Below are 18532 nucleotides of genomic sequence, written 5' to 3'. Positions count from 1 at the left end.
CGTGATGCTAGAGCATTCTAATTAGAATGTGTCAGAGCATGTGTATAGGCACCTTAGAAGTGTAAACTCTTGCTTGGACAGTTTTAACTGTGGCAAGTAGGTAAGAAGCTCAAGTCAATCCCTTTCTACATATTAAGTTACTACATTATGTGAAAGACACAGAGGAATAGAAAAAGGCAATGCTTAGGTTCTTTCATCAACTAGAAGGAAAATGGCACCCAAATACACTAAATATATAGTATAAAACTTTATTTATGAACATATTTAACAGATGTTATTGTGCACATGAAGTCTTCCAAGTTTCTCAGCACCCTTTTGCTGAAAGTAAACATTTAAGTTTGCTTTGTATGCCATACCAGCATGAAAGATTTCCCAGGTAAATGAATGATTTGTTGTCACTAGCAGTTTCCCCAAATCGCATAAAGAATACTAACACATATCCCCCCTGCATACCGTCTCAAAGCAGCCCCATATTTACAGCTTCTCATTAAACAGAGCATTTATCTTACACAATTTATACCACTTTGGTATATGATTTTCCACAGTTTTGCTTCATTTTACATTTATTTACAAACTTTTTTTAAAAAAGGTCAGCTTTACAGAAACTTAAGGATTTGATGGAGTTAGTTACTGGCATATTCAGAATATGGCAAAAGGGAACAACCAGGACTATGTAACAAGATATGAAAACTCTCTCTCTTGGCTTAGAAAAAGCTTAAAAATTGAAATTTTTTTTTCCAAAGAAATCTTCCTATTTTTTCAAAGCAGTTCATGACTATGTTAAAATGGATTTTAACAGTTAAGAAATATATGCTACCCATGGTTGACACTGTCTTGCATGTTCTAGTATTCTTCTGATTTATGCTTCCCCGTCCTGGCCTCAAGGCACAGAAAGTTAGGTTCCCAATTTTTAATTAATTGATCATGTCTTAAAGCAGATCCCACAGCTAAAAATTAAGCATGTTAACTAGAAGTAGTATAATTCCAGAAGTATTTAGTGAAAATCTGAACTTGGAAAAACAACCCCAAATAAATAAGTCCTTAATTTGTTTCAACAAGGAACTGCAAGTATAGATTAACCTGACTCTGTTTGTGGGGAGGCAACTGACCGCAAAAAGTGACGCTACCATAGGGAAAATATGCAGATAGCCAAGCAAATTTCTTACACAAATCCAGGAACCTTGCATTTCATCCTTTGATTATTACAGGATTTTATGCTACTTTGAGACAAACATATGGGGGAGGTTGGCTGCATGTATAATTAATTGTTGCCAATGAGTCGCTAAGTCTCTGGGCATTTTTACATGCATTTCTGATACAGCACCAGGCGCTTTTAATTAGCGAGCTGAACTAATCAGAAGTGCCTGGCGCTGCATCAGGAACAGATACATCAGTGGCACAGCACACAGAACTGGGAAAATGGCAGCAGTGCACTTTGAACTAAAGCACATTGAACATGTTCTAGTTCAAAATGCACCACTACCATTTTCTCAGCGCTGACATGTGCTGCGCCACTAATACAGGACACGCAAGGCTGCCAGTGCGCATCAATTTACATGCCTCAGCAGATTCGATTAATCAAGTCTGCTCCCGCGTGGATTTCAAGTGCAGAGCAGACTCCCTATATGCAAGTGCTCTTTGGGTCCAAATTATATTCAGTGACACAAAGCATGTAAAATTTGTTAGTGAGACTTCTTGTTACCTTTAATGCTTTTTTACAACATACTGAATTTAATGTTTTACCAAACTTACTTTGTTTTACTGTAACACTGCTGCAATACAAAATGCAGTATGGGTAAAGCAAAGCTGCTAAAATATGAGCTGCTTACAGATACTTAAAAAGAAACAGCGCTTTAAATTTGATGTGCCACCATGCAAAGCCCAAAAAAGGCAGCAGTGTCTTAGCTGGACTTGGCTCACCTAATGTCTGTATAGATTGGGTGCTTTAGTGGGGCTTTTTTGACACTTATCTAATAGCTGATTGAATCAGTTTTAGCTAAAAGCACCAAAAAGCCCTGCTGAAGCATCCAATCTATACAGACACTGTGGAGCTGGGCTGAAATAAAGCACAGGAGGGTGAGGGGAGTTCTTAATGTCTGTAAGCAGCCATGATTTCCACAAAGAGCTGTCATTATGTCTAAACTTAGATAAATACATTTTTAAAAGTGCTCATCTTCCCTTCCCATCCTTCCTATTTCTATTCGGAATGTAGTAATAGAATATTTAATAAAGACAAAATGGGACACACCAGCCTAGGAAAAGCTTCTAAACACTGTGATTTCTTTATATTTAAAACAAGTTTTAAATTAATAGATTCCTAAAACATGACACAGATAAGCCTCATAAACTGGGCACATCTACACATGATGCTACATCACTGTAGCAGTGTGCTATGGTGACATAGTACCAGTGGGCACAAACAGCGATGCTGCAGCTACAACAACAGAGTAACGTGCTCCCTCAGTATAGCGCGTCCCTATGGCAACGTAGGGGCTAGAAATAACTCTGCCACTGACATGGCACAATAACAGCTGTTATTGTGCTGCCGTTTAGTACTTACAAGAAGTAGTACTAAATGACAGCGCAGTAACAATGGTGACGTAGGGACACGTGTAGATGTGCCCACAGTATTGCAACCATCCCAGACTGTGACGAGCAGCAATATCCTATACGTATAAATATTTTAGTAAATCAAAATGACATGCGACAGGAAAAGGATATTTAAAAAGGAGCCAAAAACATCTTAAATGCATAAAAATAAAAATTATGGAAGCTTAAAGGGCCTGAGCCTGGAACCCTGATTCCCACGAGTCACTGGAATTTTCTGAGTATAGGAAGAAATATGGTTAGATCCGGAGTTTGACTTGACGTCAGTTTCAAGTGCATGAATGCACTCAGCTACTCTTACAGTCTTATTTTTTTTAAAAAGGAGTGCAAGATGTAATAGCCACTGCAGTTTACAAGACAGCTTAAATATACATCTGCCTCAATTTTTCCATGTAGTGTTACAAACACACCTGGTGCTCTTAAAATACAAGTTGGATTACTTTGTCCACATGGCAATATTTTGTTCTTCTCTTGGCAGTGGTGTGTACTAGAGAATTTTGCTTTTAGAACAGCTGTTATGAATACTTGGAAGACAAATTGCAGTGGTGGTTCTTAACATGGCCCAAAAAGGTCCTGTGGACATACTGAACTCTTGAAATTGAAGTGGATTAAAATCAGAGTACAATCCCTTCGTAGATGGGTCTCTGTATATAAGCCAGCATAATGACATGTCCTATGTGGTCTGTCAGTTTTCCTGGTTTATGTGGGTCTGCCACAGCAAAGGGAGACATAATTTAGAGGAGAAAACTGATTGTGAAACCACAAAACCTAGAAGACTCAGGGACAGGTGGAGTATCTGGAAATAGCTTCTTTAAATGTTACTGGAAATTGGCAGCTTCTCTTTAAAGACAAAGCTCCAGTGTGGTGGGAACAGTGGGAAATATCTTCTTAAAACATCATAAGGAGCAACATTCTAGTAAATGCTTGGAAGTTCTACACCTCACTCTTCAAGCACAGACTGGAAAAGGATAATTGCTAATAATCTCACACAGCAATACTATGTGTTGCTGTTTAGTTGTGGCTGAAAGAGCAGATTGATCCATATGCTGAAATGTAAAGCAGACTCTTTCACACACATTCAACACATCAGCAAAAGCAACTTTCTACAACACAGAGCAACTGTTAACAAAATGCCAGCTTAGAAAAACGATCCAAAGCTTAAAAGAATCTGTGTGTTAAAATAGGACATTTTAGCCTGTGTGTTTTACAGAACACACATACATTCCCCCCCAAACACATAGATAGAAAGACAGCAGTACTGTTTCCCTCTGAAGTTTGAACATTTTAATCTATATATTTTGACTAATTTTAATTTGGTGAAGAGTCTGAAGTATCCTGCCCCCTATATAATTGCACACTACTCGTTATATAACATTCGGGTTATATATTTTTGGTGCAAAAGAACTTGAATGTTTGTACTTGTATTACTCATTAAATTAACTGCTTGGCAAAATCCATTTTATGAACACCTTAAAATAGGTGTTTAAGCCTATTATGCTACTGGCCACTAAAAAAAATTCAAACAAACCCTGAATGTTGCTCCTCAAAAGGAGAAGCAGGAAAGATTATAGTTTCTCAGAACCCAATGGAAAACATGTCATTCTCCACCTCCAATTCAAGTGAGTAAGAGAAAAGGAAGAAGAGGCACTTCAATTTTTAGTGGGCATTGTACATCGCAGCTAGAACAAGTTGCATAAAAGTGTGAACAGATTAGGCTGCATGTATTCCTCTAAAAATAAGTAAGGGAGCAGTTTTAAATCAACATATAGTCAACACCACTCCAAGATGGTACTAAACTGCGAAAGCCCCCTTGTTTCCACAGCCTGTTTTCTAAGGATGTGCTTTTACAAGACATTTGCTAGTGTAAAAAAAAAAGTGTTTGGGTTTTGTAGCACACTTTTTCAAGCATTTCCATTTTTTTCCTTCAGTTTTAACTCTGTAAACAGAAATACAAAGCAGGATGTCCTTCCTTGGGAGATGGGAAAAAAAATAAAAATTGCTTTCATTTCTACTAAACGAGTTCATCCATGTGAATTCAATCACTATCTGACTCTTCTTTGTACTTGGCTCTAATGGCTTGGCCATTCTGGAGCGGCATTTCTTCATAGTCACTCCTGTTAAACAAACCATTGTAAACATCCTGAAAAAACAGCTAGTTTTCAAGCATTAACTATACAAGGAAAGTTCTACAATAATTTACTGCAAATACAAGATGATTTTTGGGTACAGAACAATAAAGAATGCCTTTTCTGTTTAGCATGTGAACAAAATACACACTTCTGTCTGCCAAAGCATTCCTCAAGGTATGCTTCCACTGCAATGCCCCTGGAACCCTAGTGGGCTGCTGGTAATGTCTACTCAGGGGCAAGGCAGCAACTATCACTACCAAACAGAAGCCAGGCCTGCACACACGCATACAAATCCTTACACCTAAAGCAGTGTAACAGTTAATCCATACAGAAAACACACTTAGGTTATGGTTATACCACCTTATCCTCATTTTGCCTGACAACTGCTGCTGTGGTGCATTTGACCAAGACTAAGCTCTCAAGGATAGAGAGCACCTAGGTGCCAGTGCAGCACCTAGCCCAGTGGGGCTCTGTCCTGCTTGAGCTTCTCGGTGCTACTGCTTCACACCTGAACACATCTGGCAGTTTTTCTGGGTTTTATTAACACCTTTTGACAAATGTTGGGTACTTAGAATGCCAACTGCTGCACAGGAGAACAATGCTTATTTTAAGTACAGCCCAGCTTCCAATGCTTTCCCACTTGCTTCCTGCTATCCTTCCTGACTTCAGCACCAGAACTGTCTGTTCCCTCCTGTCACTAGGTTTCTCTGTTGCAAACCCCACCCACTCGCATTCCCCTACTATAACCTGCTGTTGTCTTCATCCTTACCTTTAGAGGCAGGGAATGTACCTATTTGTATCAGTGTCAATGAACATGTTTTTGGATGCCAGATAAGAAAAAACAAAACAGGAAGTCTCATTGTGTTTATATTCTGGAAGGAAGCCATTCAAAAATGCAAGAATCAAGCTACAATTCTCTTTTTTTGCATTCAGCGTGTTTGGATTTTGCTATGAACAACCCGAGGTTTTCAAACATTTTGAGTAAAAGGCATTCCATACCCCAGCCACCCCCTGGATATTTCCTGCTATCACTGCTTACCCATAAATCACATCATCATCTGAATCATTCAGCATAGAAAAGGCAGGATTGTCTTTCAATTGTGACTCTGTAAAATAAAAAAGGGTTTCATTTAACCCAAAACATGCATTACTGACTGGCTTTAAACTTTTACATTAGACCCCAGCTTTTATCCACAGCTCAACCAGAAAACTTAACAGTTACCAAGACATTTATAACTGGGAGCCACACAGAGAAAAGGAGCTGGAATCTATCATTTAAATTCCGCATTGCTTTTCTACAGCATGCCAGCATTCACAAGAGCTGAGAAGTTGACACCCTTCCTACAGCCATCAGAGAATGGGTATTCTTCATATTGCATCATAGCAACATTATTTCCTCCCTGCACAGCTTCCCAGTGCAGTATTCTGAAATACCAGGTATAAATGATGTGAAATCAAAAAGAACCTAGGTGGAAAGTACAGACAGGCTCTTTGTGATGCCCAACTCCTTTCCAAAATTTAGGATGAAGGTACTAGCATCTAAAACTATTTAATTACCACATACATAGAGGTTAACAGCTTAATAAAAGGTATTTTTCACTGTCATGGAAGGTAGTAAAAGGAATTGAAGCAACTATGGTGAAATGGAAGATGTACACTTCCCACTGGTTATTCAGGACACAATTCTCTCTTGGTTTCTGTATAAAGGCTTGTAGATAAATATATCTTTGATGCAAGTTGGTAAAACTGCTGAACCTATCACGGAAGCCAAGCAGTAAAGCGATAGAGTAAGGTCTGGGGGAGAAGGGGGCAAGGGAAAAAAAAAAAAAAAAAAAAATCACGCTTTGAGAACAAAATAAAGGAAAATAAGGAAAGAAAAATCAGCCCATTTGATTTTGGGTTTTTTAGCATGGAAAATCAGAGCTCCCCTTGCCCCCTTCACTGACCAGGACACATCCAGCTGCAGCTGCACCCCTCTCCCCCTGCTTTGTGGTGCTGAGCAACCCTGATATGCTGGTGCCCTGCCCATGCCATTGCCCCCCACTCCCAACCCACAGACCCCCCCCACCCCTGCTGGTTTCCCCCACTCCCCACCCACAGGTCCCCATCCCCCTAGCCGGGGAGCTGCCAGGGCTGTAGGGCCAGGGACCCAGGCCCACAGCCTGCTGCCCCATGCAGCAGTACCTGAACCCTAGCTGCCACCCATGGGAGGCAGCAGCTGCTTTAGTGGAGCAGAGCTTGGCTCCCCTCCACCACAGGCAGCATGACCAGAGCACAGCCCATCGGGGGGGGGGGTGCATTCAGACTCCCCACTGCAGGCTCAGGGCTCCCTGCCCTGTCACCCTCTTCCTGGGTCCACAGCCCAGTGGGCAGGACCTAGCGCAACAGGACAAAGTGGGGCCAGGTGGGGAAGCTCACCGCCATGGTGAGGTGCCCTTTGCCTACCCAGGCAGTGAGAAATACAACTTTGCACCACCACCCCTGCTGCTGCGGGGTGGGCAGGGGGCACTTGACCATGGCAGTGCAAGGCTTGTGCAATGACACTGAGCTTCCCCACCCTGCTCTGCTCTGCTGGATCCCACCTGCTGGGCTGTGGAGGCCCCAAGGGATGGGGCAGCAAGGTGCCCAACCCTGCAGCAGGCAACCCACCCCTGCCCCCATTAGCAAAATCTGGGGGACATGTGCCCCACCATGCCCCCTTGGGGAATGCATGCAGCAGCAAGGAGCCAGTCCCCCCACAGCCCCTTGGACAAGCTGCCCACAGCCCTGTCCCACTCCCTGCATTCCTGCCTTGGGCCCCAGCCCTGCCCAACTCCCTTCCTCCCTCACTATGGGGGCCTCCATTCCTACCCCACCTCCTCTGCCAGCCAGATTTACCTGCGGGACCTGCTCTCCAGGTGTATATGCACATATATACATGCATACATGCCCATGGCACCCCTTGCTGACTGCCTTCCTCCTGCTTCCCCCAGGCCCTTGCAGGCTGGAACTCTGCCAGCCTGCAAGGGGAAACTCACCATTTCCAACTTTAGAAAGAGAAAAATCCAGGTTTTGAGATCAGGTCTAGCAACAATTATTTTAATACATATATGAAGCTAGGACTGGTACCACATCACTGGAAAACAGCACACTTATAGTTAAAAATGGCAAGGATCAGAAGCTTACTGCTCTGACCTCAATAATACTGTCAAAGTGCAGGGTGCTGCACTTGGGCAGTAAGAACCAGCAGCATACCTACAGGCTGGGGAACTCTTCTCAAAAGCACAGTGACAGAAAGAGATCTTGGAGTCATTATCAATTCCAAGATGAACATGGGTCACCAACGCAAGGACACAGTCAGTAGGGCTAACCACACCTTGTCATGCATCCACAGATGCATCACAAGCAGGGCCAAGGAGGTGATCCTCCCCCTCTATGCGGCACTGGTCAGGCTGTAGTTGGAGTCCTGCATCCAGTTCTGGACGCTGCACTTCAGGAGAGATGTGGACAGCACTGAGAGGGTCCAGAGGGCGGCCACTCATGATCCAGGGACAGCACAGCGGCCCCACAAGAAGAGGCTATGGGACCGTAACCTGTTCAGCCTTCACAAGAGAAGGCTGAGAGGGGACCTGGTGGCCTTCTATAAACTTACTGGGGGACCAGGGGGAGAGACCTTGTTCCCCTGAGTGCCTCCCAGAGTAACGGGGAATAAACGGCCGTAAGCTGACAGAGCAGGTTCAGACTAGACATCAGGAGGCGCTACTTCACAGTTAGGGTGGCTAGGATCTCGTCTTTAAGAGGAGGCTTGACAATTACCTAGCTGGGGTCATATGAGCCCAGTATTCTCTCCTGCCCAGAGCAGGGGGTTGGACTAAAAGATCTGCAGTGTCCTTTCTGACCCTACATCTATGACTATGCAATACTTCACAAGAAATTTGAAGGTAAGATTAAATATTGAAGGCTAGTAGAAAATGGGGCAAAATGAAAGTTTTCCAAAGGTAGTTTGTGCCACATTATCCCAATAGCTGTCTTTGATAACTAATTTTTTTTAGACAAAGGTGATGAAATTTAGTAAAGCATTTGATAAAGTGCCACCTGGGAGACCAGTGAAACTAGGGAAGATGGGGATTACTAGAGGAACTATAAAGCAGCAGTGCTGAGAAGGAAAATATCAGGCAGGAGGGAAGTTACTAGAGAGTTCCTCACAGACAAGTTTAGGACTAATTTTGTTTAATGTTATTAACAACTTCAGCCCAAGAAATAGAAATATATTGCTAACACTGATGACATCTGAAAACCAAAACATTAGGAGGAGCTGTCAATAAATAGATGGACCAAAACATTGTGTAGGAAGAATTCAGTTACACCAAAGAAACATCATTATTACCATCAGTCCCCTGGGGATCTAAGGAGTGACCCGGTAAAAGTACGAAGACTAATCACAATAGCCATTCCTTCAGGGCTAAAAGTATTCTTCTGTGGCAGTCCCTCACAATTGAGGATGATTGTCTTATCCGTGTGTCCAAAGATAGCTGATGAGGCCTATCGGACTGACAGATTCTACTGCAGCTTGGACATGCGTTTCCATGTGGGATGGGTGATGCTGGATTCTCGATTTGGTCCGCAAAACACCGTTCTGCTGCTCCCACTTCTACATCTCCTATTGTAAGGTTTCAAAGTACTGAGATCCCTGCAGCAGACTCTTCCTCCGTTTGGGGCAGTCCTGGGCTATAGTCTCCCACAAGTTGACATAGATGTTGCATTTTTTTTTTTTTAATTTGGCCTTGAGGACATCCCTGAAATGCTCTCTCTGCCATCTGAGAGTATACCTTGGCTGAACTGGGAGAATAAAAACTTGCTTCAGGAGTCAGACATCCAGATGACACAGCTGGCCCAATGAAATTGATGTTGGATGATCATTGCCTCTATACTCATGGTGCTTGCTTGCACGAGGACACTAACATTGTCCGTCTTCCTACTGGATTTGGAGGATCTTCTGCAGGCAGCGTTGATGGTACTTCTACAACACCTTTAGATGTTGCCTTACCCTGTCCATGTCTCAGCTCCATACAGCAAGGTGGGGATCACAATTGCTTGATAAACCATGAGCTTGGTTTTGGATCTGATGTCATCATCTTCAGAAACCTATTTCTTCTGGTGTCCAAAGGCTGCATTTGTACATTTCAGGTAATGCTGGATTTCTTTGGTGATGTCAGCCTTCTGTGAGAGATGGCTTCCGAGGTATGGGAAATACTCACTGTTCTCCAGAATCTAACCATGAATCTGGATTACTGGAGCTGGGAACTGTTTATTAGGTGCTTGTTGGTGGAGGAACTTCGTCTTCCAAATGTTAAGCATCAGTCCATTTTCTTGTATCCCTTGGTAAAGATGTTGACAATGCCCTGAAGGTCTGCTTCCAAGTGAGGATACACTACAGCATCATCAGCATACTAGAGCTCAGTGACTGAGGTCAGGGTGGTCTTGGTTTTGGCTCGGAGTTGGCTGAGCTTAAATGGCTTACCATCTATTTGGTAGTTTAGCTCCACTCCAGCTGGAAGCATGTTGGTGATCAGATGCAACATTGCAGCAAGGAATATTGAGAAGAGTGTTGGAGCAATGCTTAACTCCCCATTTTAACTTCAAAGTGGAATGAACTGCAACAGTGCAAAATACAAAGTCCTAGAGTTGGGAATTAATTAAAAACTTCAGTTATAAGCCAAGAGCTTGTCAATCTGGAGGAAAAAACCCCAAAGGGTCCTCACTATCACTTGCATACAATGACTATAGGCTGTCAATGCAATGCAGCTGTGAAGAGAGAAACATGGAGGAAAAGTATTGCCAGAAGAGATAGGGAAGTGTTAGTGCTACTACACAAAGTGATGCCTCATCCGGACTAAGGGATACAATAATAGTCATTCTTGCTCAAAAAAGATTAATTTGAACTGGAACTTGTCCCTAGTCATGCTAATAGTCCTATTTTGTACATGAGGAGCCTTGCACCTGAAAGGAGAGACTTTAGAACAGTGTGACTTGTCTAGTCTAGAAAAATGAAGGCTGAGGGGGCAACGTGCTGTCTATCAATACATTGTGGGGGAGGAAACACCATGGAGGAAGGAGAGCTATTTAAGATAAAGGATTAATGTTGACACAAGAGCAAATCAATAACTAAATTCTCAACCATTAGAACATTGAAGCTCTGGAACAATCTTCCCCTGGGGAGGAGCGATAAAGGACTGAAATACTTGATAGCCTTTAGGAGAGAATTCAATGACCTAGAAGGTCCCTTCCAATCCTGCATTCCTAATTAGCAGTTATACCAGCCCAGACTCCGAGTCAATGACATACTACTAACGGACTCATTTTTTGATTTAACTGGCACATGGTCAAATACCTCCTGTCCAGTTTTATTTCTAGGGGTACACCAGTAAAGATTTTCTTGGCTGGTACTAATCCATATCAGCCAATACCAATCAGATAGGTGATTTACAAGAATACAGCTGGGCAGCTTGGAGAGCAGTATTGAGCCGGTGGAAGGGGCGGCGGGGCCACAGATTAAGGCCTCTACAGTGAGGGAGGAAGTGGGGCGGGGCAGTGCTGCCCAGCCAGGGCACTGAATGTGACCCTGGGAGTGGGGTGGAGCCACCAGTGGCTCCACATCACTGCATGTACCCCTGGGGGAGGCATGACGGCAAGTGCCCTGTCGGATTTGTGCGCATGGCAAAGGTGGGCTGCCCACTGCAGGCTCAGAATCAGGGGCTGCACCAGCCTCTTCCCAGTGGGGGGATGGCACTGGGAGGAGTGACTATGGAATGGGCTATAGCCACCCCAAAATTCCCTGTAGTCATTCCTCCCAGCACTGCCGCTGCCCGCCCCAAGCACAGCCCCGGCCCAGCCCCCTCCTGGGAAGACTGGCGCAGACACAGGCCCTGAGCCTGCAGCAGGCAGCCTGCCCTCATCCCACGCACAAATCCAAGGGGGCACATGCCCCTCCATGCTCCCCCCTGAAGTGTGCACAGCAACAGGGAGCTACCCCCCCTTATCCCCCTGAACGAGCTGCCTGCAGCTCCGTCCTACTCCTGGGGTCGGATTCACCACCCTGGCTGGGGAGCACCTGCCCCTGCCCCACTCCCTCCCTCACCATGGGGGCCTCAATCTGCACCTACCCACACCCCCTTCCTCCCACAGCCAAGCTGCCTGGCTGCATTCCTGGCCACATGCATGCTGAGGGTTCACACATGCACTCAGTATTTAAAATCAGGGACATGATCAGCTACATCAGCTAATAAAAGCCAATTGCTGATAATGTTAAATTTTCCTTTTATCAGTGCCAGTCTGATATGCCACTGATATATATCTGTGCACCTCTATTTATTTCCTCCTACCCAGGTATAGACCAAAATAATTGGGTCCACCTGGCCATTTGCTTATTCCCTCTAGTAGTAAGAAAAAACTCTGAAGTCCCCCCAGCATATTTATACTCAATATTTAAAGTAACAGACAGTAATTAAAATAACTGCTTATTTTCCTGCATGCTAAATATATGCAGTAACTGGGCTGGGAGGGGGAGAGAACAGGTTACCAACTTGGCTTCTATAGGATGAGCTCACAGCATATGCCAATAACTCCTTTAATTTCCCCATTCTATTCCACCCTACAAGCTCTCCGTGTGCCAGTCTCCCAACCCCCACTATTTCAGGACTCTCTGCAATTCTCCTCCCCAGCACAAAGATCCGGGGGTCCCCTCACGGTCTCTCTTCCCAATGGCAAAAACTGTATTGACTTCACATAGCCTCTCTTTCATCCTTTCTGCTACTGTTTACCCCATTCCAAGGGCCCCCATTCTCTTCCATGCCAGCAGCCCTGCACACTCCATTCTACACTGGGGTATGGCTTTTACCCCCCATACTAGAAGTTCCTCCCATGATTTTTCACTTATCACAAACCAAGCCTGTATGTACAATCCTTTCCCCTCTTCATCAGAATTATCTGCCTGGAAAATCAATCAATCAATACATCAACATGTTAAATCCTCCTGGAAGTAGTAGTAGGTGCACTAAGGGGTTCTTTCAGATAGGTTAGCCTATGAATAACAGCAGAGGTGCTTGAAGCTATGGTTCTGCTAATAGCACGGTACGGACTTTATGCATCTAATTTTCTCACACTCAGATTTCCAGTTTTACCCCCCCAAAAAATCAGGAGTTCCCAGAAATTTTGTAATTGGCTGGCTGCAATGTTCAAAATTATCACAGTGCATAGAGCAAAGGTAGTAGTGTCATGGACTGGTTATAAACACATTTCTATCATGTGGCTTGCTACTGGTTGTTTGAAGCTGCTCCGAAACATATGCAGCTTGTACTTAATAGAAATAAAAAACAAAACAAAGCTCTAAAGACAACCAATGCATGTGTTAAGATGTCTACTAACACAGCAGTCCTGAACTTCAGTCTGAAAAAATGTACAGGAGTTGACTTACCATATAGTGCATTCTTTGATGGGGAATACACGAAGGCTAGTGTGTAGAGATAGAAGTTCAACAAACCATAGAAGGATAAGAATTCTGCTGGTGGTAGTGGTCAAGGACATTACATAATACAGCTCAAGCGATACAAATTCAACTTTAAAGCAAGCTACCAATTACATGCAAGGCAGAATTTTCCCTACAAAAGTCTGTCTCTAACATAATACCTTGTTTCCTAGCAATTTCAATGCACAGAGTTTTCACTATATTGCCTCAAGTTCTGGAATATCATGGATTTGTTTTCACTGCTAAATGAAACAGGGATTTTTACTCCAGGCTTAGGTCTCACACATATTATCCTGAGGTGACATCCAGTGAAGACTAGGGCACTTAATTTCTACCATGAGATAAAAATCTCACCTGTGGGGAAACAGAGCCAAATGTTTGCAGATTTACATCTTGGTAAAACTAAAGTGCCTTAACTGTACATTTTACCTGAGGATAGCTCCATGCAGTAGTTACCCTGGTATAAAACAGCTTTTTTGCCCAGAAGTGAAAATAAGCCATGAAGTCTAGTTTGATTTTGCCTTGCATTACATTAGAAAGAAGGGATAGCACAGAAACAGGACACTAAAGCACAGTAACAGTTCCTCAGAACATGGGGAGCATGTATATTAGAGCTCTACATTTTGGTTTCTGCTTGTTCCCGACAACTTCTTAGCTAACACTAAACATCTGCAGTCCCATAATCAACTTCAGAACCTAGAATCAACTGTATTCTAGTGGTCCAAGCCCAGAAGCCAAAAATAAAATTATAATCCTGGCCCCGATACAAATACCAGACATGGCCTCTGGGAAGTTGCTCAGCTTCTTTGCCCTGACTTGTCCCATCTCTGAAATGGGAACAAGGCACCAATATGCTTAAAGACTGCATGTCACAGACAACAGAGACAACTCCTTGACTGTGAAACCAGTTTTGTTGCTCTCACTTTGTTAGAAACTTATGCATATAAAAAGCTATTATGTCTAGACAAGCGGTTCCCAATGCAGTACCTGCAGGTGCCATGGTGCCCCCCCATGCTGGGTTTATTCAGGTGCCTGCATGCATTTTTACGATCAGTAAAAATGATTATTCCAACAAATATTTTTTACGTAAATATTTTTGTAAGAAAAGGGAAGCTGCATTTTGAAGTTGCAGATCTAATGCAATTTTAAGTAATGGATCAGATTGATCTAAATGTTAATATTCATATTAGTGTCTGTTGCTTTTTCTTTAAATCTGAATGTGCTCTTAGGCACCAACACATTGGAAACCCCGGGTCTAGACCACGGATGTCAGACTTCCCTGGGACCCTAGGCTGGATTCAGACTGCTGGGCTCCTTGTAGTCCAGATCCAGACAGAGCGGTGGCAATGGAGCAAGCAGCGGTTAATGCAGCAATCGCTTGCCCCCTCCCTGCACTACCAACATGCATTCCCAATGGAGTTCTGTACTCTGGATTTCAGCAGCGAGCCCTGCCTTCACTCACCCCATCCCTGTGGTGATCCATAGGTCAGAGGACACTGCTCTGCAAGCCAGAGCTAGCCTCTGGGCCACGTGTTTGACGCCCCTGGTCTACACCTTCAATGAATGGGGTTACACATCCCAGTATTTAAAAAATCAGTGGTATGTTATCAGTGACACTTGTAGCCCTGGAGCAGCTGTACCACTTCTACAGCAATAAAACATGATTTCCTTGAAGTTACTAAGGTAGATAACTGGCACAAGAGGTGCGTGAACCTTTCAAGCTGTACAATGCACTCTTATTCTGTGATAATCTAGTTCTGTAGTGGAAACCCAGCATGAGGATCCATTTAAATTAAGTAAGTAAAACTTTTTATAAGAGACTGGAAGTCACAATGGAAGGATATAATTCTGATAATGAGTTGACAGCTCTGCTACAAAGTTGTCCTGTAGTACTTGTGCACCAAAGCGCAGATAAAGTATAACGATGCTGTAGGAGAAGGAGTGAAAATAAACACAGTATGGGTATATGAAATGAAATCTGGTAACATAATTGATAAACATTACCAACATCTTTTATTTTAAAGAACATTTAAAAAGACTAGAAAGGTTACAATGCTGAGAGAACATATTTTAAAAGCTTACCTAATGACAAGTACTACAAAGGTCAATGCAGTCAAGAATTTTAACCTGAGATCTGGAAAGATTGGAGGGGGAAAAAAAATGTCAGTCATCTCAGAGCTCAGACACACAGCTAGGGGAAAACAACCTGTTTGTCAAGGAAAAAGTACTGCTTACCAATATAAGGCATATTACGAAGTTCTGAACATGCCCTCACTATAAGGAACAAAAGGTACAAAATGTATATGGCTGCCACCACAAGGAAGAAGACTTTCATACCCTGTAATACAAAAAATGTTAGAGTTTTACTGAAACAGAGGTCCACCATCTCCAGAAGTACAGAATGGAGGGGCATTTGTTCAGGACAGGCAGGGTAGAGGAAGGAGGTGTGATGTTGGGACTGACTGTGGTGGTTGTATCAAGGGTTTTTGGTTTTTTTTTTTAAATTATTATTTTTGTTTGTCAGTGAGGGTTCTGCAACAGCAATGACCACCTCCATCAGTGGAATAGCTTGGTTCTCAGAAATTTTCTAAAAATAACAAATACATTTCCTGAAAAGATACAGAAAACTGAAGAGATATAGATAAGGAATAAAGGATATAAGGGATTGATAAGGCCTAACTGAAGTCCCCCCTCTGTGGCTCACTGGAAAGTAATGAGTCACTGAGTTTATTTCTGATAAGTCTGGAAAAGCCCTGAGTTGTTGCAACTGAGTAGCAGATGTTAAAAAAAACAGCTCTGACTATCTTCACTGATATGACTACTCAATATGGCATTCGAAGGAAGACACCATGAAAATGTGCCCAAAGACTTTCAGCTGTCAAGGTCAAAAGGAGCATTCAGAAGTCTCTAGAAAAAGGAAAGGGGGAAAAAAAAACACAACCCCACAGGCCAATTTACATTAGTCAAAATAAAAACAAAACTAAAAGCATTGGAATTTTTTTCTCAGAAACTAGTAAAGCACATCTTCACATCATCCATTCAAGATATAGTTTTCTTTAAAATTTTCCAACAATAAGACAGATATAAAATCATTTCTGATTTCTATAAATTTTTAACTTTAGACCCCTTCATTCTAATCCTACTTTACTAGACACACAAATGCATATGGAAGTGTCAAAGATTAACTTACCTGAAAGTTACCGGTGTCAACCCTGTACTGGTATGTTGGGTCATGTAGCTCATTAATACTAGAAAAAAAATCAAGAAGTCATAACCATTGTAACAGTGTAAAGGTTGGGGGTGTGGAAAATAAAAGGGACAGTGACTGAAAAAGCTACAGTATAAACTCTAGTTTGTTCATGTTATATGGTATCATAATTACTGTAACAACAGGTGTAGCTCCTTGGCTGCCTATGAGAGTTAGTGAAGCTCAGCTGATTTGAACGAAGCCATGCTAATGCTAATTCATCCCAACTGAGCAACTGTCTCCCCACCCTAATTCCACTTGTCACGCATGTGAGGATTCTGGTTGCAGCTATTCTGTATTACATTTCCATGTTTATTTTTGGCTGCTATAGCCCCTGGTAACTTAATGCAACTTACAGTTTTGAGGCTTATTTTATATTACATGAGAAAGCTGCAGGATTAGGTCTTCTCTTAATTAAAGTGAACAGTTCCCTCCAATCTCAGTGGTGTTTTTCTGTGCCTACACTGCTCTTACCTTGACTTCTTAATCTGTCCCACCTTACACTTGCTTATTTTTCCCTCCAAGAACAAAACAGGGATAGAGTTGAGTAACAAGGTTTAGAAAGTCACAACAGCACAAATACTAAAGCAGCTCTCCATGGGAAATGCTGCCACCTTTCGGTTGGCTTACCTAATTGGAATATTAAAGGAAATGATTTATGAGGCGAAAAAACAGAACAATTTGAATGATTTGGCTAAGTAATGGGTGCAAATAATACTGAGGTGGCAGAAAAATTGTTCAGTGGGGGTCCCAAAGGGTACAACAGCAGACTGATCCAAGGAATAAACTGAACAAAGAGAACAAACACATCCCAACAGTAAGATTTATTTGATTTTGTAATGTCTTGCCAAGGGAAAGAACCTCTATTATAGAAATACTAAAGAGCTAATTGGACAGTGCACAAAAGAAGGAGCTGTGAAAGTGAGGATTTCCAACTCAAACAATATGAGTTAGACAATTATTTGCCATTAATGCTGACCTTTTGAAAGCTCTCCCTCCCTCTCAATTAGTCAGAAATACAAAACTTGAAGATGTGAAAGAACTGAAGAAGAATTATTCCATAGTTTCTAGGGTCGGAAGGGACCTGAGTAGATCATCTAGTCTGACCCCCTGCCATGGCAGGAAAGAGTACTGGGGTCAAACGACCCCAGCAAGAGGTTCATCTAACCTCCTCTTAAACACCCCCAGGGTAGGAGCCTGCACCACTTCTCTTGGAAGTTGGTTCCAGATCCTAGCCGCCCTGACTGTCAAGTAGCACTTCCTGATATCTAACCTAAACCTACCCTCTATCAGCTTGTGACCGTTATTCCTGGTCACTCCTGGCGGTGCTCGGGGGAACAGGGACTTCCCCAATGCCTGCTGGTCCCCCCTGACTAGTTTATAACAGGCCACTAGATTCCCCCTCAGCCTTCTCTTTTGGAGGCTGAACAGGTTCAGGTCCCGTAGCCTCTCCTCATAGGGCCTGCCCTGTTGTCCCCTGATCATGCGAGCAGCCCTCCTCTGGCCCCTCTTGATGCTGTCCACTTCCCTTTTGAAGTGCGGCGCCCAGAACTGGACGCAGTACTGCAGTTGAGGCCTGACCAGTGCCGCATACAGGGGGAGGATCACCTCGTTGGACCTGCTTGAGATGCATCTGTGGATGCATGACAAGGTATGGTTGGCCTTCCTGACTGCATCCCCACACTGCTGGCTCATGTTCAATTGACTCCAAGATCCTTTTCTGCCTCCGTGCTGACAAGAGGGGAGTTCCCTAACCTGTAGGTATGGTGCCAGTTGTTCCTCCCCAGGTGCACCACTTTGCACTTGTCTGTGTTGAATCCCATCCTATTCATGTCTGCCCACCCTTGTAGCCTGTCTAGGTCTGATCGAAGCCTGATGCTTCCTTCCAGTGTGCCCACATCCCCCCAACATCTTAGTGTCATCAGCAAATTTGAACAGGGTGCTTTTTACCCCCTTATCCAAATCACTGAAGATGTTGAACAGTGCGGGCCCGAGGACCGAGCCCTGCGGAACCCCACTGCCCACGTCCTTCCAGGTTGAGAAGGA

The 18532-nt window shown here is 43.3% G+C and overlaps 1 protein-coding gene across 2 annotated transcripts in view; it reads right to left on the bottom strand.

The window, feature by feature from the left end:
• Window positions 1-234: 234 nt before the first annotated feature.
• TMEM181 (transmembrane protein 181) overlaps window positions 235-18532 on the bottom strand; it is a 52214-nt gene continuing 33916 nt past the window's right edge. For both annotated transcript variants that reach the window (XM_090042166.1, XM_090042174.1), the window contains exons 11-17: window positions 16430-16487; window positions 15475-15577; window positions 15322-15373; window positions 15084-15166; window positions 13189-13278; window positions 5776-5842; window positions 235-4721 (exon numbers count right to left, since the gene is read on the bottom strand). In XM_090042166.1, the coding sequence (XP_089898292.1) occupies window positions 4643-4721; window positions 5776-5842; window positions 13189-13278; window positions 15084-15166; window positions 15322-15373; window positions 15475-15577; window positions 16430-16487 (532 nt within the window). In that variant the 3' untranslated portion in view covers window positions 235-4642. The remainder of the gene's footprint in view (window positions 4722-5775; window positions 5843-13188; window positions 13279-15083; window positions 15167-15321; window positions 15374-15474; window positions 15578-16429; window positions 16488-18532) is intronic.

This window comes from Crocodylus siamensis, chromosome 1 (genome assembly GCF_052110815.1).
Source record: "Crocodylus siamensis isolate JL-2025a chromosome 1, ASM5211081v1, whole genome shotgun sequence".
NCBI classification, from domain to species: Eukaryota; Metazoa; Chordata; order Crocodylia; family Crocodylidae; genus Crocodylus; species Crocodylus siamensis.
The sequence above is the reverse complement of the archived record's forward strand: the minus strand, read 5'-3'. Positions and strand labels throughout refer to the sequence as shown.